A 21875-nucleotide genomic window follows, 5' to 3' on the forward strand; every position below is an offset into this window, starting at 1 on the left:
ACCCACACCCAACCACTCTCTTCTCCACTAATCATCCCACACCCACTCACTCTCCCACTTTTGTTATCACCCACACCCACCAACTTTTTCCCTTTCCACTGCTCACCCACATAGGCAAACTCCTTTTAACAGTCATCCATCCTCTCTCTCTCTCTCTCTCTCTCTCTCTCTCTCTCTCTCTCTCTCTCTCTCTCTCTCTCTCTCTCTCTCTCCAGTAATAGCTCCATATTCCTCCTCAGTCGTCATCCTCATCCACCCACTCTCTCCCCATTCAATATTCACCCATTTCTACCCATTCCGCTCGTCTTCATGTCCCCTTCTCTTACATCCCTGATCGTCAACCATTCTATTCATTCCGTCCTTGTTCAGTCGTCACCCATGTCTGTACACTCCCTCCGCTTCCACAGGTCACCCAGCCCAGCCCACTCCCTTCCCTTGACCAGTTACTCCATCACAAAAGAAAACGGGGAGGAAGGGAATAGTAAAGGAAAACGAGGGAAACACAGGAACCCTAGTCTGACATTGAAATTTTAATAGCATAAGTACCTATGTTCTCCCTTGCCACTCACCCCGCTGCTTATCTAATTGTGGCTTATCAGGTCTGCACCCCACACCACAACTAATGGAACATTTGAACATTAATAAACCATTGCGTCTTACAGTGATTGATGTATAATGATGGACACATACAAGTCTTAATGATTACCATGAAAAAGGTATACAGATATCTAACAGATATTTTGGCTGAAATACATCGACAAACACTGCCAGCCTTCAGAATAAGACATTGGCAATTAAGCTTGAAACTCTACTGTTTTCCAACTAGCATTAATTACGAGGCAGCGGAAAGGAGGAAATGTTGGGGCGAGGGAAGGAAGGCAAGGCAACTTATTGGTCGGCAACAAGCTCCGAGGCTGAAGCACGAAATGGGAATGGCATATGATATAATTACGTATAACATGCAGTGGAACAAGGATCCCCGCCGGAGAAGGCACCACCTTGCAGGCTTCACACGGCCGCCAGTCCCCGCTACGCATTACGTTAACACCTAAGCACTGCCTCCCTTTACCCTTAGCCACTCCCAGGACACACCAACGCTCACGAGACACTCACCACCTTCATGAATTGAGGGCCAGTCCCAAAGAGCTTCTGGTATCACTAATTAAAGCAAATCACTGCAAGCCATGGTCGACACAACGCACAAATACACACATACCCGCACCGAGCTTAATCTTGACCAACACTGACTGTCCCGACGAGAAAACGTATTAATTCATAAGTATTTAAGTTATATTAAACATATTCACTTGGAAGAAAGGGTAGAGAACATCAATTAAAGTGATCTAGACAGGGCAAGACATGCTATAAAAAAAAAAAAAACTAAAATGGAGATAACTGGCAATAAAAAGAAGAAGCGAATGAAGGCCACCTTCTACTGCGAGGGGAAAGGAGGGCGGTGACAAGCTGGCGCGACATTTGAATCTGTGGCTGATGAAAAGACTAAACTACCTTCTCCACTGCCCTCACCCCCACCACCATTATCATCACTATCATTATCAAGGCCATTACCACTGATGATGCCAATACAACCACACTATCATCACCATTACCAATATTACTTCACTCGCCGTCGCCGCTGCCTTCACCACTGCCACTGCCGCTGCCGCCGCCGCCGCCGCCACCACTAGTACTAATACTTTTACTATCATCATCATCATAACAATATATCTCCATTGCTGCATACGGACGCATGAAATAAATTACTAAAGTACTGTGTCTGCTACTGTGTCTGTTTAAACTTACATCAATGGCGTCGATTATTATTATTTTTTTTTTCAAGGGAGGATGGGTTTAAAATAGCACTGTGCAACGTGGAATGGTTAATAACCAAAAAAATGCTGTCTCGTCCCGCATGAGCTTGTTTCGGTCTCACACACACACACACACACACACAACCACTGGTCTGCACCTGACAGTGTTTTATATTAATTAACAAGCATAAAGGAATATTACAAGCGAAGTCCTTGTAATATTATTTCAACACCAATGCTGATCGAATCTGAGGCCAACAAAAAACGAGGAACGAAAAGTTATCAGAGAGAACGGGAAACACGCTGGAGTGTATATACTGTACTAAAGGATATGAATGAAGGGCGCATAATATTTGTGGTTGCTGAAACATGTGTGAAATAAGACAGAACATAAAATTGATAAATGAGCACGGAAATAAAAATGACAGTAGTTAAACTAACGATGAAAAAAAGATAAAACTGTAAAATAATAAATAAGAATAAAAACGGTGATAAGTAGGGGAAGAATTTACGAATATTAAGAAAAGATTTGCCTGACTGATTGGGGAAGGAGGATATAAAGAAGGAACAAAGTAGGAACAATGAAGAAGCTGTCACGAGCTGTCAAGAGTCACGAACCATGGGCAGTCTGCTGGTCACACTTGTAAACCCTCAGAAAATATCAAAGGGAGGGGATGTTGACACTCATTCACAAAGGTGGCCATAATACGTAGCAGTGAAGCGCATTTATACACTAAGCATCATCGAACGCAATGACTCTGCCCAGCTTGTTTCCTCGCATTTGTTGGGGAGATGAAGCGTTGTGGGCAAACATGTTTCCGATGACACTTAAAATCAACATCTTTCTTATAGTGTGGCAATAAATGACGAAAATACATGTTAGACCACACACTCCATAACCGATAGAAGGAACAAAAATACTCCTTTCCCTCTCTTAAAGCAGTTACCCACACCTATCTACCTGTCCCTCTCTAGTAACTAGTCATTTACTCCGCCCGCTCCCTACCCCGCCAGACGACACTGAGGCCCACCAACTCCCTCGCTCTGACCTGCGAATTCATAACTATTGAAAACGAAATGGAAAAATGAATTGATGAAAGAAAATGAGGGACTGAAATGGTGAAAGAAAACGGACACAGAGGACACAGTGAAGGTGTGAAAGGTTAATTAATACGTTGTGTTATCCCTTGCCACGCTCCCCACCACTTATCTAATTGTACCTTATTAAATCTGCATATCACTTCACAACTAATGCAATGGTTGGCCAGTATTGAATTGTTGTTGCCTTAATGATTAATTCATGTAGCGATAAACACCTACATGTACTAAAAATGAACTGCATAAATCAAACCACACTATAAATGGGGTTTCAAAATAAAATAATTATATGAAATGGAGGAAAGAATAAGGAACTGATAAGGGTGATTGGTAACCCACTACTATCAACGAACACAATACGGCATCATTGTGGTGGAGTCCATTACTTAAGTGGGAGAGGGTAGGAAGTAAGGAGAAAAAAAGATGGCCAAATAACAAGATCATTAACTGTCTAAGCCAATAAGAAACACAAACATTCTGAAAGTGGAGCATGATTAAGCGGAAAACATAGGCGCTTTACGGCCCGCCACGAAACAAGGGACTACAGGAAGAGGAAGGATCGCCACCAGTGAGGACTCCTGCGACCTGCCCAGCACTCCTACCATGGCCGCCACTTCTGCCGCCCATTACAGTAGCAGGTAAACGCGCTTACACCACCCTTGGCACCGTTAGCAGGTCACTTCATCACCCACAAAACACTCACCTCTTTCCAGGAGAGACGAAGTATCCAGAATAGAATATGAAAGGCACACGCGACACTGAACACAGACACTGAAACACCACCACGCCGATCTCCATTAAGACTAACACTGAGTTAATGTCTCGATGAATAAAAATGAACCACGTCGTATGTATTAGAGTATTTACTTTTAAGCAGGTATGGTTGACACAAAATGATAAGAAATATAAATGAAAGTGATTTTAGAAATAGCACATGAGATAAGAAAGCTGAAATGGGATTGACAATAAAGAGGAGGGGTGGGGGAGCGAAAGAGTGAGGAAGGCCAGCTACTAGAGGTGGGGTGCCTGACAATGGCGCGATATTTGAATCTCTGACTAGTGAAAGGTAGATCCCTTCCAACCCAGGACAGCGGCAGATATAACACTGTTGAAAGGCCCCCATCACCATCGCCCTGACACCACCATCATCAACGCGCTTACTATTAATATCATTATTACCCTTACCACTACTACTGTCACCACCACCACCACCATCATCGCCACTATCATTTTAAAACCATTATTATCACTACTGCTACTACTACTACTACTACTACTACAACTCCTACTACGACTGCTACTACTACTACTATTACTGCTACTACTACTCCTACTACTGCTAATATTTCTATTGCTAATGCTACTTTTCCTGCTACTGATGGTGCTACTGCTATTACGTACTATCACCGCCGTCTGCCTCCACCAAATTTCATGTGCCACTGCTGCATACCGATACCCATGCTTTATTACAGAAATCGCCAAGTCTATCACTCTGTATGTGTCTCACGTTTTCACATTAATGAGCTCAATTAGTACCATTATGATTATTATTCGTTTGATGTTAAATAATAAATAAATGCAATGTTTTTCTTCTTTTTTTGAGAATAATGAAAAAAAGGCACACACACACACACACACACACACACATACACATAGAGAACATCATCATCCGTTGCTCTGTTCCTGTCATATGCAGCATAAGAAGTAATAAGCGTAAGGAAGTAACAAGTGAAGAGTGAGTATTCTTTCACGACGCAGTGATGAAATATCACCCAGTCCAACAGAAAACGAGGAAGAAAAAATTAACAGAGAAAATGGGAGACACTCTAGAGCAGGTATACTGTAAAATACCAATGAAGCGCATCATGCTGGGCCAGCTGAGGAAAGAAGAGTTAAATAAGAAAGAGCATTAATGAATAAAAACAACGGCATGAGTGTGAAAATATGTAGAATAAGGAAATGATAAACTGAAGGTAGACACCGTGAAAAAAAAGGGCATACTTAAAGAAAGGTGGCAATGTAAAGAAAATATAAGAAGGTATAAATAAATAACGCAAGAGAAAAATCAAACACGTAAAATAAGAAAAATAATAATAACACACTGGAACTATAAACAAGTAAGAGAGGAATACTTTAAGAAATAAATTTGACTAACTCATTAATTGAAACTGGTTCATAGAAAAGCATGTCAGGTGGCGACGACTAATTAAAGCTAGTAAGAGAGAGAGAGAGAGAGAGAGAGAGAGAGAGAGAGAGAGAGAGAGAGAGAGAGAGAGAGAGAGAGAGAGAGAGAGAGAGAGAGAGAGAGAACAGTAGTTTATCAGGATACCGGAGCCATGGAGAGCAACATGGTCGCCCTTGTAGGCCTCACAAAGAATCAAAGGTAGGGCATGTTTACACTCATTCACTGGGACAACACGTAAGGCAGCCATGTCATTACTCTTTCATCAGGCTATATGAATAATGACATACAACGACAAAAAATGCAGAAGGGAGTAACAACACATTACTAGGCGAGGACTTACACGAGGCACCAGCACTAAGGCCTGTCCACACCAGGAAACATTTTTTTTTAAACAATGTTTACAAACAATTTCCAAACAGTTTGCAAACTGTTTGCAAGCTGTTTGGAAACAATCTTTCACGCGTATTTGTTTCCCATCCAGAATGGGAAATATAGTGTGTGTGTGTGTGTGTGTGTGTGTGTGTGTGTGTGTGTGTGTGTGTGTGTGAAGCGGAGGTGACGATGAATCAGCAGTGTGGCCAGATTATCAGTAATTTCTGGAGATCTGAAATTTTGATAATTTGTCAGGATTTAAGAAATTAGTTGTAAAATCTTCTGAAATTTTAATCTGTGGGAGCCACATGCGTAAAAGTATTTCAAAGTCATGGATATCCGAAGAAAATTGGTGAAACCTGCTACACCTACTCTCAGTCTGCCAGAAACAAGTCACTATAAAAGGCTTCTAAAAAAAAAAAAAAAAAAAAAAAAAAAAACTCAACCATCTCTTTTTCTTTTCTTGCCCTTCCTTGAATTTATCAAAAGTGCCAAATAAAATACAAAGGCTGCTGCAGCAACCTCTACACTCATCACGGGCAGGACGGCAACTGAGGTTTAGACAGGAAACATTGTTTGGAAACAGTTTCTAAACTGTTTGCAAACATTGTTTCCAAACAATGTTTTCTGGTGTGGACAGGCATTCACACACACACACACACACAGTTAGATACGTAGATTAATAGATAAATAAAGCGATGGATAGAGATAGGTAAATAGATAGATTAATAGATAGACAAACAAGTTGATAGATTAATATACAGACTGACAGGGAGACAGAAAGATGGATAAATAAATAGACGGATACTTTATAGAAAATAAACCTGAAAAGAAATATGATTCCTCAACATGGATAACATAAATAAGAGCATAAGAATATAAGGGAAGTTGCAAGAAGCCATCATGTCCACAAATGACCATAAGCAGCATACTAGTGTGCGACACAAACAAAGCACAAACATCACTGAACAAAGAACAAGAAAAAAAAAAAGCACAATAAAATATAACACAAAGTAAACAGACGATACATCAAGAAAATAAATAAATAATATAGAACAGTAAAATAATACATAATGAAATAAAGAAATATCGCAGCGAAATAAACACAAAATAAATTGATAAATAAAAAAAATTGTGCAAACCTGAAAAAAAAGTCTGACAAAATGTAACTCAGAACTAAAAGCAGGCTACGCATAAAGATACAATAATAATGTAAGGCAATAAACTGATAAAAATTAATAACAATAATAAAAAAAAAAACAGAAAACATGAAGAAATTACAAACAGTAACACATGAACCATCACTGGCCTGAGAGACTATCTATCTATAATTATCTAATCATAAATGTTCTAAAATAAAAATAGAACACACACACACACACACACACACACACACACACACACACACACACACACACACACACTCATCGCAAATATCAACTAATAAACAAAATTACACAAATCGTGAAAAAAAAAGAAGAAAAATTTCTGTCTAACCACAAATTTAACAGAAGATTCTTTAGTTAGTTGGTTCAGGTCAACGTAACATGGAGGAAAGAAGAATTAAGAAGAGGAGAAAGAAAAAAAAAGAGAGAAAGAGTGCAGGATAGAAAAGTATTTGCTCATCAGCTGTAATAAGAAACCTTCCCAAACTTTAACGAACACTCTGGGTGACTAACTTTATAATGAAAGTAGGCTTTCCTAAATTACTCTTAAAAACTTCCAAAATCTCATAAGTATGCAAATCGACGGGCGGGAGCATGGCGGAGGGTCGGCCGGCGGTAACTTGTGTGTCGCGAGAAGCTAACTTGGGCGCAATATTAGTTGTGGCATCGTGTAGCCCAGCCTGCGCGCCCCGACTTGACCTGCGGGACTCTAATTGAGATCTCGGTCACACCCACGCGTCCCTCCGCCTTCCTGCCTTCCCGTGCCGCTCTGTTCTCCCGCCCTGGTGTGTTTGGTGTTTGGTTAAGTCGTTCCCGTTGTCTTTGCTGCTGTCATTGATATCTGTTTTATCATTGCTGGTGCTACTACTACTACTACTACTACTACTACTACTACTTCTTTCGCAACAACAACAACTACTGCTACTGCTTCTACTACTATTTCTACTTTTGTAACGAGAACAACAACAACTACTACTACTACTACTACTACTACTTTTGCAACAACAAGAACAACAACAACAACAATAACGGCTACTACTACTACTACTACTATTACTACTACTACTACTACTACTACAGTCAGTGACATTAACTATTAGAATTCCCGCCGGTTGCCTACGTGAGCGACACATTGCACAAACTGGCAACTTACCCCTCCTCGGTTTGAATAAAAAAAAAAAAAAAGAAAGAAAGAAAGAAAAAGAAAAAAAAAAAAAAAAAATCTGCCGGGAAAAAAATAACTACATGGCAACTGAGGTTAACCCCTCAAATGTTTTTGGAAGCATAGAATAACAGTCACTAACGGATTCAGTGTTTGATCTGTTGATATAAAGGATAGTTTTCTTTTGTGACTGCTCCTTGTTTCAGCTAATAAAACGGATTTGTTTGTTTTAAAGTGTTCTACTGAGGTGATGTGAGATGCCTAGAAAATATGGAGGCCACGATTACAGAACACGAGTAATAAAGTTTCATTAGAATGATGAAACAAATTGAAAAATACACCGCATAACTATTGGCACTGAAAAGATTGTGAGTGCGTTGGTGAAGAAATGGAGCGATGAGAGACGCGAAAATGTACCTCACCACAAACATAGTGGTGGGGCGACCCAAAAGCTTTTTTTAATTGTTTTGCTTTAAGTTGAGAATGTACAGTACCTTTACCTGTCTATTGATACCATGTAAAGTGTTGTCAAACAATTTGGGCTGTTCCACCACCGTGTTTGTGGGGAGGCACATTCTCGCGTCCCTCATCGCTCCATTTCTTCACCAACGCACTCAGTCTTTTCAATGCCAATAGTTGTGTGATATATTTTTCAATTTGTTTCACCATTCTAGTGAAACTAATACTCGTACTATGTAATCGTGGCCTATATATTTTCCAGGCATCACACATCACTTCAGTACAACACTTTGCTTAAAACAAACAGCCGTTTTGTCAACTTTTGATAACTTTCCCTTATGTCAATGTCAAACAATGAATCCGTTACTCTTCTTTCAAAAACATATGAGGGACTAACATAAGTTGTCATGTAGTTATTTTCTCCCGGCAAAATTTTTCCATACCGAGAAGAAGCAAGTTGCCAGTTTGTGCAATGTGACGCTCACGTCGGCGGGAGTTCTAATCGCGAATGTCGCTGACTATACTACTGCTACTGCTACTATTGCTACTACTACTACTACTACTATATCAGTGCCAATATATTACTCATTATCATTTCCACCTGTGCGCAGTGGACCCGTAGACAACAGCAACAATAACGCCATCATCCCGACGTAGGCCTCTCTTACTCCTCGCGACATGCAAGAGATTAAAGACACTAACAATCACGGGAAGGGAAAATTTCTTTGGGAATAATAAGAGCCTTATAAGCTAAAGGATTTCTAAGACAGTGTGTAATGGTATGGAGGCACCTTGAGTCTAATAAATAAATAAATAAATAAACAAATGAAATGATAAATAAACTAACTTAATAATAAATAGATGGATATATGGATGATATATTTAAAGCCACGTTCATGTGTGAACAAAAGTGTGTGTCGATCACGTCTCGGTGGTCTGAGCAGTCCATATGTAACGTCATAGAATATGCGAGATTATGTGTTGGCGTGGAGTGTTACTTAAGGCGCTAATGTTTCTCGCGGCGGGAGTTACTTAAGAGGTACCCACTTCGAAATTCCTTCTAAATGGGGGTGCTGAAAAATTAAGTGGATACGAATGTACTTTAATTTTAACGATAATTTGTGAAGTTAATGTAGTTTTCATTCCGATGTGTACTTACTTCGTACTAATGATGTGTGCCACTGGTCAAGAAATACTATCTAACCTTTAATGTACAATGCCTGCATAATAAACAGAGAAACGTCCAATTTTCATTTTTCATCACATGATCAATGTGTTCCCAGGCGAGTCGTAGCAGGTGCCAATCCTGCTGCAGGCAGGACCCGAAAGGGTCACCACCACTACTGTCTTCGCTATCACCACCACTGCCGCCACGTACGCACATTCATACTTAGGCATCAGCCATGGTAGCAGCAGTAGCAGCTGTAGCAGTCACCAGCTGCCTTCTTCAGGTAAATCTTGTGAGCAGCAGTTCAGCTGACAGCGATGGACAGCGGCAGGAGAGGCAGCTGCAGGTGCTGGGCGAGGTGGTGTTCGGCCCGGCTCGAGGGATGAGCCTGGCGCTGCACTTGGACACTTCTCTCCCAGCAGACCTGCGGCAGGCAGTCCTGTCCGTGGAGGCGGTGCGGCGCACGCCTCACCTCGCGTTGAATCTCAGCCTCAACCCCAGCCATGGGCTACGCAGTTCCTCCTTCTCTTCTTCTTCCTCTATGTTGCACGTGGTGTTGTGGCTCACGCCCAGCAGTGACCTGCTGCAAGCGCTGTGGCTCCACTGGAAGCCACACAACTTGCTACTCTTCAGCCTGGGATCATCTCTCGGCGCCGACGTACTGCGAGACGAGGCGCTAAGCGGCATAGAGAAGCTAACGCTGATCGGACATCTCTTTGCTGAGGAGGATCGAGGCTCTAGCACCCTGGGTGTGTTCACTGTGATGCCATTCTCCTCCAGTGATGTGCAGTTCCTCGGCCCGTGGGAGCGCGAATCATTCAGTGGATGGGAGACGCTCTTCCCGGACAGGTTCTCGTCTTTCGAAGGATACACTTTTTATATTGCTTCCAGAATAGTAGACGAACCCTTTTTCTACTCAGATGCAAGTGATCCTCTGAAAGGAGACGGAGTGTGTGAGGAAATGATACAGTCCTTGTCCACGAAGCTAAATTTCACCTACACCACAACGATTGACTCGCCAGATTCCAAATGGGGTGCCTTTTTCAATGGCTCCTGGGATGGTCTTCTGGGAATGCTTCAAAGGCGTGAGAAAAACTTTACAATAAATATTTTGTACAGCAGTTATGATCGTAACAAGGCCTTCGACATGTCAGTGTCCTTTCATACTGACGGATATGGGGCCTTCCTGCCGCAGCCAGCCCCGCTTCCACTCTGGACCAGCTTGGTGCGGCCCTTCGGCTTATCTGTGTGGTTCGCAGTGTTCGTGTCGCTCCTGGCTGCCATCCTCGTCACCAAGCTGCAGGTAAAAATCATAAGAGTGCGGTCTTTTCTGCTTCTCAAAATCAGCAAAACTTCTTTCAAGCTTTTATTCTTCCGCTTGCAGGAGGACGTCCAGGCATGTTGTGACGACATGCACACAAAGCGAGGGCTGGCTCAGGTGTGGTTGGCGCTGTACCGGGGACTGCTGAACCAGAGCACCCCTGCACTGCCGCGGACACCGTGGCAGCGTATGTTTGTGGCCGTGTGGCTTCTCTGCTGTCTGGTCGTCACCTGCGCTTACGCCTGCAACTTAGTGGGCATCTTCACCCATCCAGCTTACCCGCGGCGCCTCCGTAGTCTGCAGGAGCTTATAGACAGCGACTTCAGGTATCCACACACAACACGCTTTAGTAATACAGGCTGCCTCTGTACTTCATGCACGAGTGCATGACGGAAGATGCACGCGTAGCATTGCTTTGAATAGCGAGTTTGAGTATCAGTCAATGAGTCTGTCCATTTATCAATGTCTTTATATATGTTAATACTTATTGAGGTATCTACTGACACACACACACACACACACACACACTCATCAGTCCCTGCATGGAGATGGGCTTCTATTACATGGGGCTAGACTCACACAACTTTATTGAGCACTGTGGGGACAAAAGATTTTCGTCTCAACTCCCTTCCTCTAAGTAACTGTCTTCAATCGCTTACATTCCATCCCGATATCTCCACCCTTATAGCAATTATTACTGCTCTTCTGAAACTGCTAACTACATGCCTTCCCCAATCCCATAGCATCGCTGCAGAAGACTACTTACTGTCATTCCTATGCTGCCCACCTCACTAATGCAAGAGTGAATCAGTAACTTTTCATTCCTCCCACTGTTACTTTATTTGTGTTTTTGTGTTTTCCTTTTCCTATGACTTGAGCTGTTCCAAGAGAAGAGCATCGGGAAACCTCATGAATTACATTATCCTCAATCCTAACTCCTCTGACTATAAGAAATTCTTTGACTACTTAACTTCCAAAGTGGAGCACATTCTGACCCTCTTCCCTTTTGCAGAGATCTCCATTCTTGGAGACTTCAATGTTCACCACCAGCTTTGGCTTTCCTCTCCCTTCACTGACCATCCTGGTGAACTAGCCTACAACTTTGCTATCCTCCATGACCTAGAGCAATTGGTGCAACACCCTACTCGTATTCCTGACCGTCTTGGGGATACGCCCAACATTCTTGACCTTTTCCTGACCTCTAATCCTTCTGCTTATACTGTCATCCTTTCTTCTCCGTTGGGCTCCTCTGATCACAATCTCATATCTTTATCTTGTCCTATCACTCCAATCCCTCCTCAGGATCCCCCTAAGCGAAGGTGCCTCTGGCGTTTTGCCTCTGCTAGTTGGGGGGACCTGAGGAGGTATTTTGCTGATTTTCCTTGGAATGACTACTGCTTCCGTGTCAGAGACCCGTCTTTGTGTGCTGAGCGCATAACAGAGGTGATAGTGTCTGGCATGGAGGCGTACATTCCTCACTCTTTTTCTCGTCCTAAACCTTCTAAACCTTGGTTTAACACAGCTTGTTCTCGTGCTATACATGATAGAGAGGTGGCCCACAAAAGGTACTTAAGCCTTCCATCACCAGAATCTCATGCACTTTATATTTCTGCCCGGAACCATGCCAAGTCTGTTCTCCAACTAGCCAAAAACTCCTTCATTAACAGAAAATGTCAAAACCTTTCAAGATCTAACTCCCCTCGTGATTTCTGGCATCTAGCCAAAAATATCTCCAATAACTTTGCTTCTTCTTCTTTCCCTCCTCTACTTCAACCAGATGGCACCACTGGTATCACATCTACTCGTATTTCTAAAGCTGAACTCTTTGCTCAAACCTTTGCTAAAAACTCTACCTTGGACGATTCTGGGCTTGTTCCTCCCTCTCCTCCACCCTCTGACTACTTCATGCCACCTATTAAAATTCTTCGCAATGATGTTTTCCATGCCCTCGCTGGCCTAAACCCTCGGAAGGCTTATGGACCTGATGGGGTCCCTCCTATTGTTCTCCGAAACTGTGCCTCCGTGCTTGCACCTTGCCTAGTCAAACTCTTTCAGCTCTGTCTGTCAACATCTATCTTTCCTTCTTGCTGGAAGTTTGCCTACATTCAACCTGTTCCTAAAATGGGTGACCGCTCTAATCCCTCAAACTACCGTCCTATTGCTTTAATTTCCTGCTTATCTAAAGTTTTTGAATCTATCTTCAACAGGAAGATTCTTAAACATCTATCACTTCACAACCTTCTATCTGATCGCCAGTATGGGTTCCGTCAAGGCCGCTCTACTGGTGATCTTCTGGCTTTCCTTACTGAGTCTTGGTCATCCTCCTTTAGAGATTTTGGTGAAACTTTTGCTGTTGCCTTGGACATATCAAAAGCCTTTGATAGAGTTTGGCACAAAGCTTTGATTTCCAAACTACCCTCCTACGGTTTCTATCCTTCTCTCTGTAACTTCATCTCAAGTTTCCTTTCTGACCGTTCTATTGCTGCTGTGGTAGACGGTCACTGTTCTTCTCCTAAATCTAATAACAGTGGTGTTCCTCAGGGTTCTGTCCTGTCACCCACTCTCTTCTTATTATTCATTAATGATCTTCTAAACCAAACTTCTTGTCCTATCCACTCCTACGCTGATGATACCACCCTGCACTTTTCCACGTCTTTTCATAGACGTCCAACCCTTCAGGAGGTAAACATATCACGCAGGGAAGCCACAGAACGCCTGACTTCTGATCTTTCTAAAATTTCTGATTGGGGCAAAGCAAACTTGGTATTGTTCAATGCCACAAAAACTCAATTCCTCCATCTATCAACTCGACACAACCTTCCAGACAACTACCCCCTCTTCTTCAATGACACTCAACTGTCCCCCTCTTCTACACTGAACATCCTTGGTCTGTCCTTTACTTATAATCTGAACTGGAAACTTCACATCTCATCTCTAGCTAAAACAGCTTCTATGAAGTTAGGTGTTCTGAGGCGTCTCCGCCAGTTTTTCTCACCCCCCCCAGCTGCTAACTCTGTACAAGGCCCTTATCCGTCCATGTATGTAGTATGCTTCACATGTCTGGGGGGGTTCCACTCATACTGCTCTTCTAGACAGGGTGGAATCAAAAGCTTTTCGTCTCATCAACTCCTCTCCTCTAACTGACTGTCTTCAGCCTCTCTCTCACCGCCGCAATGTTGCATATCTAGCTGTCTTCTACCGCTATTTTCATGCTAACTGCTCTTCTGATCTTGCTAACTGCATGCCTCCCCTCCTTCCGCGGCCTCGCTGCACAAGACTTTCTTCTTTCTCTCACCCCTATTCTGTCCACCTCTCTAACGCAAGAGTTAACCAGTATTCTCAATCATTCATCCCTTTCTCTGGTAAACTCTGGAACTCCCTGCCTGCTTCTGTATTTCCACCTTCCTATGACTTGAATTCCTTCAAGAGGGAGGTTTCAAGGCACTTATCCACCAATTTTTGACCACTGCTTTGACCCTTTTATGGGACTGGCATTTCAGTGGGCATTTTTTTTTATTAGATTTTTGTTGCCTTTGGTCAGTATCCTTCCTACATTAAAAAAAAAAAAAATCTCGGATTTTTTTCCTTTTCAACACTAAATTTTTTTCAACACACACACACACACACACACACACACACACACACACACACACACACACACACAGGCATGCAATTTCTTTTTCATAAGGTGAAACAGGTTGGTCGTAAGTCCCTGAGTGGTACCCCCAGTATCTCACAAATAAGAGCCGCAACAAACAGATGAGTGTAATGGAGGAGTGACCGCCAGGTGCAGGTTCACAATGGTGTACTTGTAGGAGAGGCGCACGTAATGGAACGGCTCTCGAGTCAACGATATTCCCTGAGCCTTTACATCAATATGTAACTGCGCAATCATTTAAAGAAAAAAAAACAAAACGTCAAAAATAAGACGTAAGAAATTAACGAAATCAATGAATAGAAAATAAAATCTTTGGGTTTCATCTATGCTAATGTTTCCCGGTTGATTAATTAACAACTACCATCATTGCCAACATTACCAACTAGAAAGTCTCCTATAAGTCCTTTACCACACACACACCACTGACTCGGCCACGTTTACCGACTGATCTCACCGCAGACGAAACCATGTACCGAACCAGGTCAGCCGCAGTTAGTCGCTGGTTTCTTGGTACGGCTTGGTAATATGGCTCAAGGGGTTTCATCCTACGCTGCGTCCTTGGTTGTTTCTGGTGCCTAACTCCTACAAGAGTCTTATAGGATGATAGTGATGACAGCCTGTAGTAATGGCACGAATATAGAGACTGTGTGTAGACTGCCAACTGACCTCTGACTCCAACTCACAACTGACTGACCCTGCGTGAGAGCGGGAGGTCACTGTCCACTGTATTCGCTCGTGAAAAAGGGAGATCAAATGGAGTGAAAATAGAGTTAGGGATTATCGTGGGCCCTTGTAATAATCCTAGAAAGAAGGGAAGGTAGTGCGTGTACAGGTAGGCTGTGGTCAGTTGCGGCCAGGTCATTTAAGTGTGATATTTCGCTGAGATAATAGTAGTAGTAGTAGTAGTAACAGTAGCAGCAGCAGCAGTAATAGTAGTAGTAGTAGTAGTGTTAGTAGTAGTAGTAGTAGTAGTAGTAGTAGTAGTAGTAGTAGTAGTAGTAGTAGTGATAGTAGTAGTAGTAGTAGTAGTAAAAATACATAATAGAATAAATATGGTGCACACGCGCACTCTAATGGACTCAGCTCTCACAGCAATAGCACCAGTGTAGTGCCTGAGATGAGAATGTTGAAGTGAACGTTTATTCTCTGCTCCTCTTCTTCTTCCTCCTTTCTCTCTCTCCTCTGGCAGTATTAACCCATCATCCAATTAACCCTGCTCCTTCCTGTCTTGCTGTCTTCTTTTCCTAAAATCCTGCTGTAAATGTTTTTTTTTTTTTCTTTCTGTAAAACTTACATCACCTCAATTTCTTACAACCTTGAAATTAACATTTCGAAGTTTTTACAATGCATGTTTTACATGTTCAAACAGGCTTGTGACTGAAACAAACGAGAAAGAAGGACGAAATCACTTCATACAGGAGGAAGAAGAAATATTTTCCATCACCATAACACACGGTCAAGATCAACAGCCGATTAGCGCGCCACTCTCTCTTACACTGGGTTTAGTTTTTCTTTAGTCGTAAATTATCAGATTTGGTGAAAATGTATCAGTTGTCAGGTTTCGTAGGGAGACTGTTGACAGATGAGAGGACTTAAGATAAAGAGAAAGGATTAACAGTGAAAATGAGTGCAACAGATTAATTCACTGTGACCATGACTGCAACAGTGACGAGGAGTGACAAACGCGATATTATTTCCTGATCCTTTCCTGCAGACTGGCTGTTCCTGACTCGGGAAACATAATGCTGACAACCATGAAGACGAGCCAAGACCCGCTGTACGTGAAACTGCTGGAGAAGGCAGACCTATACCCGACAGTAGGGGAGTGCCTGCAGGCGATGGTGGAGGGCACACACGCCATCCTTGAGAACATTCCCTACACAACACTCGCCATTGGATCTGCGGTGAAGGTGAGCAGACGAGAGCATGTTGTGGAGTGTCTTTTATTGCGTCAGTGTGCTGGTGCCTCCATGAGCAACACAATGGGAACAAGGTCTGGATTCAGGAAGGTATTACATTTATTAACACTGAGTATAGATAAGCTTCGGTTCCATGCCAATTCAACCTCTGGTCGGTTCAGTCCCGGTGAGGTTAACCCCAGTCCGTTCAGCCTTAATTACTCCTACAGCTAATCATTCACGAAAGTGCCTTGATGACATCACAGCTACACGTGAAGACAAGAGTTGCCGCAGTGAGCAGACCTTCATTACTTCAATTCTGGTGTGCACGAGGCCTGAGTAACGGTGATGTTGTCAGGACAGGGGCTGGTACATGGTGGGACAGCAGCTGATTCCAAGGCCAGGCGTGTGGTTCTTCCCAAAGACGACGGCATGGAAACACAAACTCGACGAAGGGATACAACAACTGCTGGACGCCGGCCTCATCCGTCACTGGATCCAGGTGAGAGCAGACACCTCGTCCTGGAACACTGGGCACACCCTCACTCTGCTGTGTGTGTGTGTATGTATATATATATATATATATATATATATATATATATATATATATATATATATATATATATATATATATATATATATATATATATATATATATGCACACACAAACACACACACGGCAAGAAAAACATGAATCAGCACACAATGTCACTTCAGTAATTCAGTAATTCAGTAGTCATTACATTGCAGGTGAAAAATGCCGAATTGACCGAGGGCGGCGGTGGCGACGGTAGTGGACGGCGAGGCTCTGGAAGGGACGGCCCCGCCCCGCCCCTTAGCCTGCGGCACCTTCAAGGTCCGTTTTATATTCTGGGCCTCGCCTGGGTGGCCAGCGGGGCTGTCCTGCTGGGGGAGCTGCTCGCCCAACGCTACACACACTCCAGTGCTACTGCTCGCTGCAGGCCGTCCCTGTGACCCTCGCCGCTCCATTTTTTTTTTTTTTTTTTCTATTTTTTTTTTTTTTTTTTTTACACTTGTGATTGTTTTTCATATCATTGTTACATTCATCTGAGTGAAAGGAAGTGATCACTTTTGGTTTTAGAGAAGAAGTGACAATAATTTATTAATCTCTCTCTCTCTCTCTCTCTCTCTCTCTCTCTCTCTCTCTCTCTCTCTCTCTCTCTCTCTCTCTCTCACCAGCTGTGGTAGCAATAGCAACAGCAGTGACAAGAGTTATGTGAGTCCCTCCCTTCACACGCCCCTTTGGCCGCACGTCGCAATAAACATGTCGCGAGACACCGTCTTGCGAGGCACGCGAACCAGGGCAAGTTTGCGGCCCCGAATTACTGTCCTGGGACGAGGCCTTGGGGTTCACGGCGACATATAAAGCATCCTATTATACTGTAACTGGGGCGTGGATTATTAAGAAGGTAATGATTAGTAATAAAAAAAAAGTGAAGCTTAGTTTGCACATCGAAAAATGTGATTACTGTCAGAGGAATTACGTATATGCGTTCGTATGTGTTATCCACTCACGGTCGTCAACTGATTTTATGACACAGCTATGGAAAGAACGCAGAGCTCATACAGACCAATCACTGGATAGGAATGAGACCACTCACACGCCACGCACCGGGACGGCAAGATCACAACCCCTCGGCTTACATCCCGTACTTATGAGCTGCTGGTGCAGGGACTCAAACCCAGACCTTCTCGGCAACGCAGTGTGTGTGTGTGTGTGTGTGTGTGTGTGTGTGTGTGTGTGTGTGTGTGTGTGTGTGTGTGTGTGTGTGTGTGTGTGTGTGTGTGGGAGTGTGTGTGCGTGAGAGAGAGAGAGAGAGAGAGAGAGAGAGAGAGAGAGAGAGAGAGAGAGAGAGAGAGAGAGAGAGAGAGAGAGAGAGAGAGAGAGAGAGAGAGAGAGAGAGAGAGAGAAAGGAGAAATTAATAAACAAATAAAAACAAGGCTAATATTGGAAACAAAGAAGGAGAGACACAAGAATAACCAAACAATAGCTGGCATGTGAGAATTACAGGCAAAACAAACTATGAGAGTGGAATAACGAGGATTAACAAAGATGAACATAAGGGAAGGAGAGAGCGAGGGTGAGAAAGGGGTGGGAGAAAAAAGAGAGGGAGACAAACGGGGAAGAGGGGAATGCTAGAAACAATTTGCTGTGTATATGTATAAATGAGAGAGAGAGAGAGAGAGAGAGAGAGAGAGAGAGAGAGAGAGAGAGAGAGAGAGAGAGAGAGAGAGAGAGAGAGAGAGAGAGAGAGAGAGAGAGGAAAATTTGTAAGGTTTAGCGGGGAATATTCAGGGCAGTGGATATCATGTTCAACACTAAGGGGATTTGGTCGAAGTTATGAATCCATATTGATAAACTGATGAATGAATTAATATATCAGTGTTAGTGAACGTGGAAAATTAACTGAATAAGCTAAAAACGAATCAGTAAATAAATGACATATGTATGCGTCTAAGGGAGTAAAAAGATTAATATACCGTTTGATAAACTAAGAAAGAAGAAAAGGTAACCTGATGAATAGATAACTAACTGCTGCATAAACTAATGAACCAATGAACTTAAAAAAAATAAATAAATAACTTCAACGTGATCTAGTAACTAAATCAACGAGTTAATAAAAAAAAAAAATACATAATGAATAGAGAGATGAATAAGTCAAAACGAGCAGGACAAATATTCGTTACAATAAATAAACTGGAGTATTCTATCTGCCTACCTACCTATGTAAATATGTATGTATGTATGTATTTGTCTTGCCTATCCGTGTGCCTATCTATATTTAATCACTCCACCTTACTAATGCAAGAGTAAACCAGTAGCTTCACTCATTCATGCGTTCTGCTGGTGAACGCTGGAACTCTCTTCCTGTTTCTGTATTTCTCCTTGTCTACGAATGGAATTGTTTCAAAAGAGGAGCATCAAGACACCCCAGAAAATAAAATGGCCTTTTTCAGACGACCGTTTTTTTGGGGGGGATGGGATGGGACGGTATTATAAACAAGTTTTTTCTTCTTATCGATATTCTTTGCTTTTGCTCGCCCTCCCTAATACATCGAAGATCTATCTATTCATGTCTATCTATCTATCTATCTATTCTTCTATATGTTTGTCTGATTGCCTGTCTGTCTGTCTATTTGTCTATGTCTTGCTACTCATCAATCTAATTGCACTTTAATCTCTCATTATCTATGTATATATCTACCAACGTTTCTAGCATAAAGGTGAAACAGGGAGTGGACGAGCCGCTTCCACCTGGGGATTGCTGTCTCCACGCTAATGATTACATTGCAGCTTTTGTGATATTTCTGCCGACTTGATGTTGTGCTGCACAACCACCATCACCGCACCGCCCTCAGCACCAAAACTACCACCACCACAATTCGCAGTGCTTCATAAGTCAGTATACAACAAGTAATATAGCAATTAGTAGTAATGCATCTTTACTTCGTATAGCTGTTCGCAGTCTAAGGTGACGAAGAAGCTTTCTCCACCTGTCGGTCGGGCAACTTATTCGTGCATTCTTTATGTTCGTGTCACCACAGGAAATATTTAAATGTGAGGTATTTTCAATCCCTTCATCAGTTAGTCTTTTCCTAAGCTGATTTTCGGAAATATCAACAGGAAACAAATAATAATGTCAAAGTATTAACCTTTCAGAAAAATTATGGAAACAATTAAACATATTATTTATTTACATCAGGTCGTCTATATGTTTGTCATCACACGTGCCATGCCTCCATTGGCTCCTTGTAAGAGTACGCTGTTGAAGAAGAGTAACAGCCTTCGGAACTTTCTTTTTTATATGCAGTATATTCAGGATGCAGAGAGATATGTAAGGATTTGGAGAAACTAGCAACGCTCGATAGAAAGTGAAACCAACCTCTTGATCATTCGCTCAGCTCGCACTGTTATCGTGTATTCTAGATGCTTGGCCAACACTTCAGACTTAATAAGGATCCATATCTTGAAATGTTTTTGAGTCGTAAGAATTTTTCGAAGAATATCATTCGGGCATTTTCCCCAATGTTAAAGAAAAAACATTATTGAACTATCAGTAGAAGAATGAACCTTCGAAAACCTGAGTAACTTCCACTAGAACTTATTAAGTATCAAGATAAAATGCCACAGAGTTTGAGAATCCGAAATCTTATCTTTCCCTTTTGTGTAATTGTTTGGTTGCTTTTTTTGTCACTGGGTTGCTATTCCGTGTTATCCAACGATCTAGATATTATAAACAAAATCTATGCCTCGCATGACCTTCAAATGGCAAACTTTCTTCTGAATCGAAATATTTAACTTTCCTTGAGTTTAACTTCCCTAAAACATCTGAATATCTGATTCATACAACTTCCACATACACAAAGTACAAACTTTTCCAACAACTTTCGTACAGTTACTTTCACAATCGAAGGGAGTGAATCGCAAACGCTTCATCTTTAGATATAGCATTTGGAGACGCTTTTGGGACTCATAAGGGAAATATTGACATATCATCTTTATTGACAATATCTGTTCTTCCCAGAAGAATTCCTCAGCGAACATTTAAACCAGAATATATCCTCAGAAATGATTTCATCACTCAACTGTAAATCAGAGTAGTTTGTGCAAGCTGAAGGTGGAGAATTTATCAGGTGAAAAGAGGATAAATGGAAGAAATTTTCATAGACAAACCTTCATGAGTGGAATTCATATTGGAAAAAAAAAGAAGAAGCCTGTCTAACACCTATTCTAATTAACACCTCCCTCGTAAAGACTTACAGCTGTCCTGCTGTCGCTGCTACTATATGAACACCTCTTCATGAATGTTTCCTGTACGTCTTCTTAACATGCTTGCTTCAAGGTACAAACATTTTGAAGTAGTCGCCGTCTTGATTAACTAATTAATTGAATGACTGAAGTATTGATCGGTTTTTAATGTCTTGGCCTATAAAGCAGGTGAGCTTTTTCTTCCCAAAGTTTCTGGAAGCTTCGATAGTCACCCCTCGAAGGCAGTCAGCCTTGGTCAGTGGTGGTCCGGGCACATTTTTTTCCGAAGTTTGTGCCAACATATGCGCTCGTCTGTGATGACGTCCGCCTGTAGCTCCGGAACTAGCCACAGGATATTCTCGAAAATACTCTCATTGTGATTCTCACACAAATTTTTCATAGTAATCGATCTCCTGTTATAACCCAACTTAAACCTAACCTAACCTGACCTAGCGTAAACCAATTTTGCATATTCAAGAGTGATTGGCACTTACTCTTCCAGACTTCGAAAATAAGCGGGCCGGGAAGAAATTTTTGAGAAACGTTAGTATTTTGGTGCAGAGGCTCACTCCACCCTGATGATCTCCTCTATCTACTCACTTAAATACATGGTTGATGGGAAGAGCGCGGGTAGTTCTCGGCCTCATCGGCAATGGCCTGAAAAATGGGCTGTTTCCGACAGGATGGCATCATTTACCTATGGATACTATAAGGACGCTTCATGTACACCTAAAGACAAAAGTCTGCATGACTTTTAACCATTTATAACTTTCAGGGAATTGTATAAATGTGTGTGTGTGTGTGT

At 42.2% G+C, this 21875-nt stretch overlaps 2 protein-coding genes across 4 annotated transcripts in view; one reads left to right on the top strand and one right to left on the bottom strand.

Moving 5' to 3' along the window:
• LOC135104179 (metalloreductase STEAP4-like) overlaps nt 1–3729 on the bottom strand; it is a 166930-nt gene extending 163201 nt beyond the window's left edge. For 2 of the 3 annotated variants that reach the window (XM_064011278.1, XM_064011279.1), the window contains exon 1: nt 3613–3729. The gene's annotated coding sequence lies outside the window, so the exon portion shown is untranslated. Of the gene's footprint in view, nt 1–1113; nt 1253–3612 lie in introns of those variants that run through there. The other variant, XM_064011280.1, reaches the window with a different exon arrangement.
• A 5453-nt stretch (nt 3730–9182) lies between these two features.
• LOC135103974 (uncharacterized) lies at nt 9183–11205 on the top strand. The gene is made up of 2 exons (XM_064010844.1): nt 9183–10724; nt 10806–11205. Exons 1-2 carry the CDS (start codon nt 9657–9659, stop codon nt 11130–11132), a joined length of 1395 nt encoding a protein of 464 aa, XP_063866914.1. The 5' UTR covers nt 9183–9656; the 3' UTR covers nt 11133–11205.
• The last annotated feature ends 10670 nt before the right edge of the window (nt 11206–21875 follow it).

This window comes from Scylla paramamosain, chromosome 10 (genome assembly GCF_035594125.1).
Source record: "Scylla paramamosain isolate STU-SP2022 chromosome 10, ASM3559412v1, whole genome shotgun sequence".
NCBI classification, from domain to species: domain Eukaryota; kingdom Metazoa; phylum Arthropoda; class Malacostraca; order Decapoda; family Portunidae; genus Scylla; species Scylla paramamosain.

Coding starts and splice junctions, on each gene's coding strand:
- LOC135103974 (XM_064010844.1), top strand. CDS start 9,657: ATGGTAGCAGCAGTAGCAGCTGTAGCAGTCACCAGCTGCCTTCTTCAG. Junction 10,725..10,805: donor TCCTCGTCACCAAGCTGCAG/GTAAAAATCATA, acceptor TTCCGCTTGCAG/GAGGACGTCCAGGCATGTTG.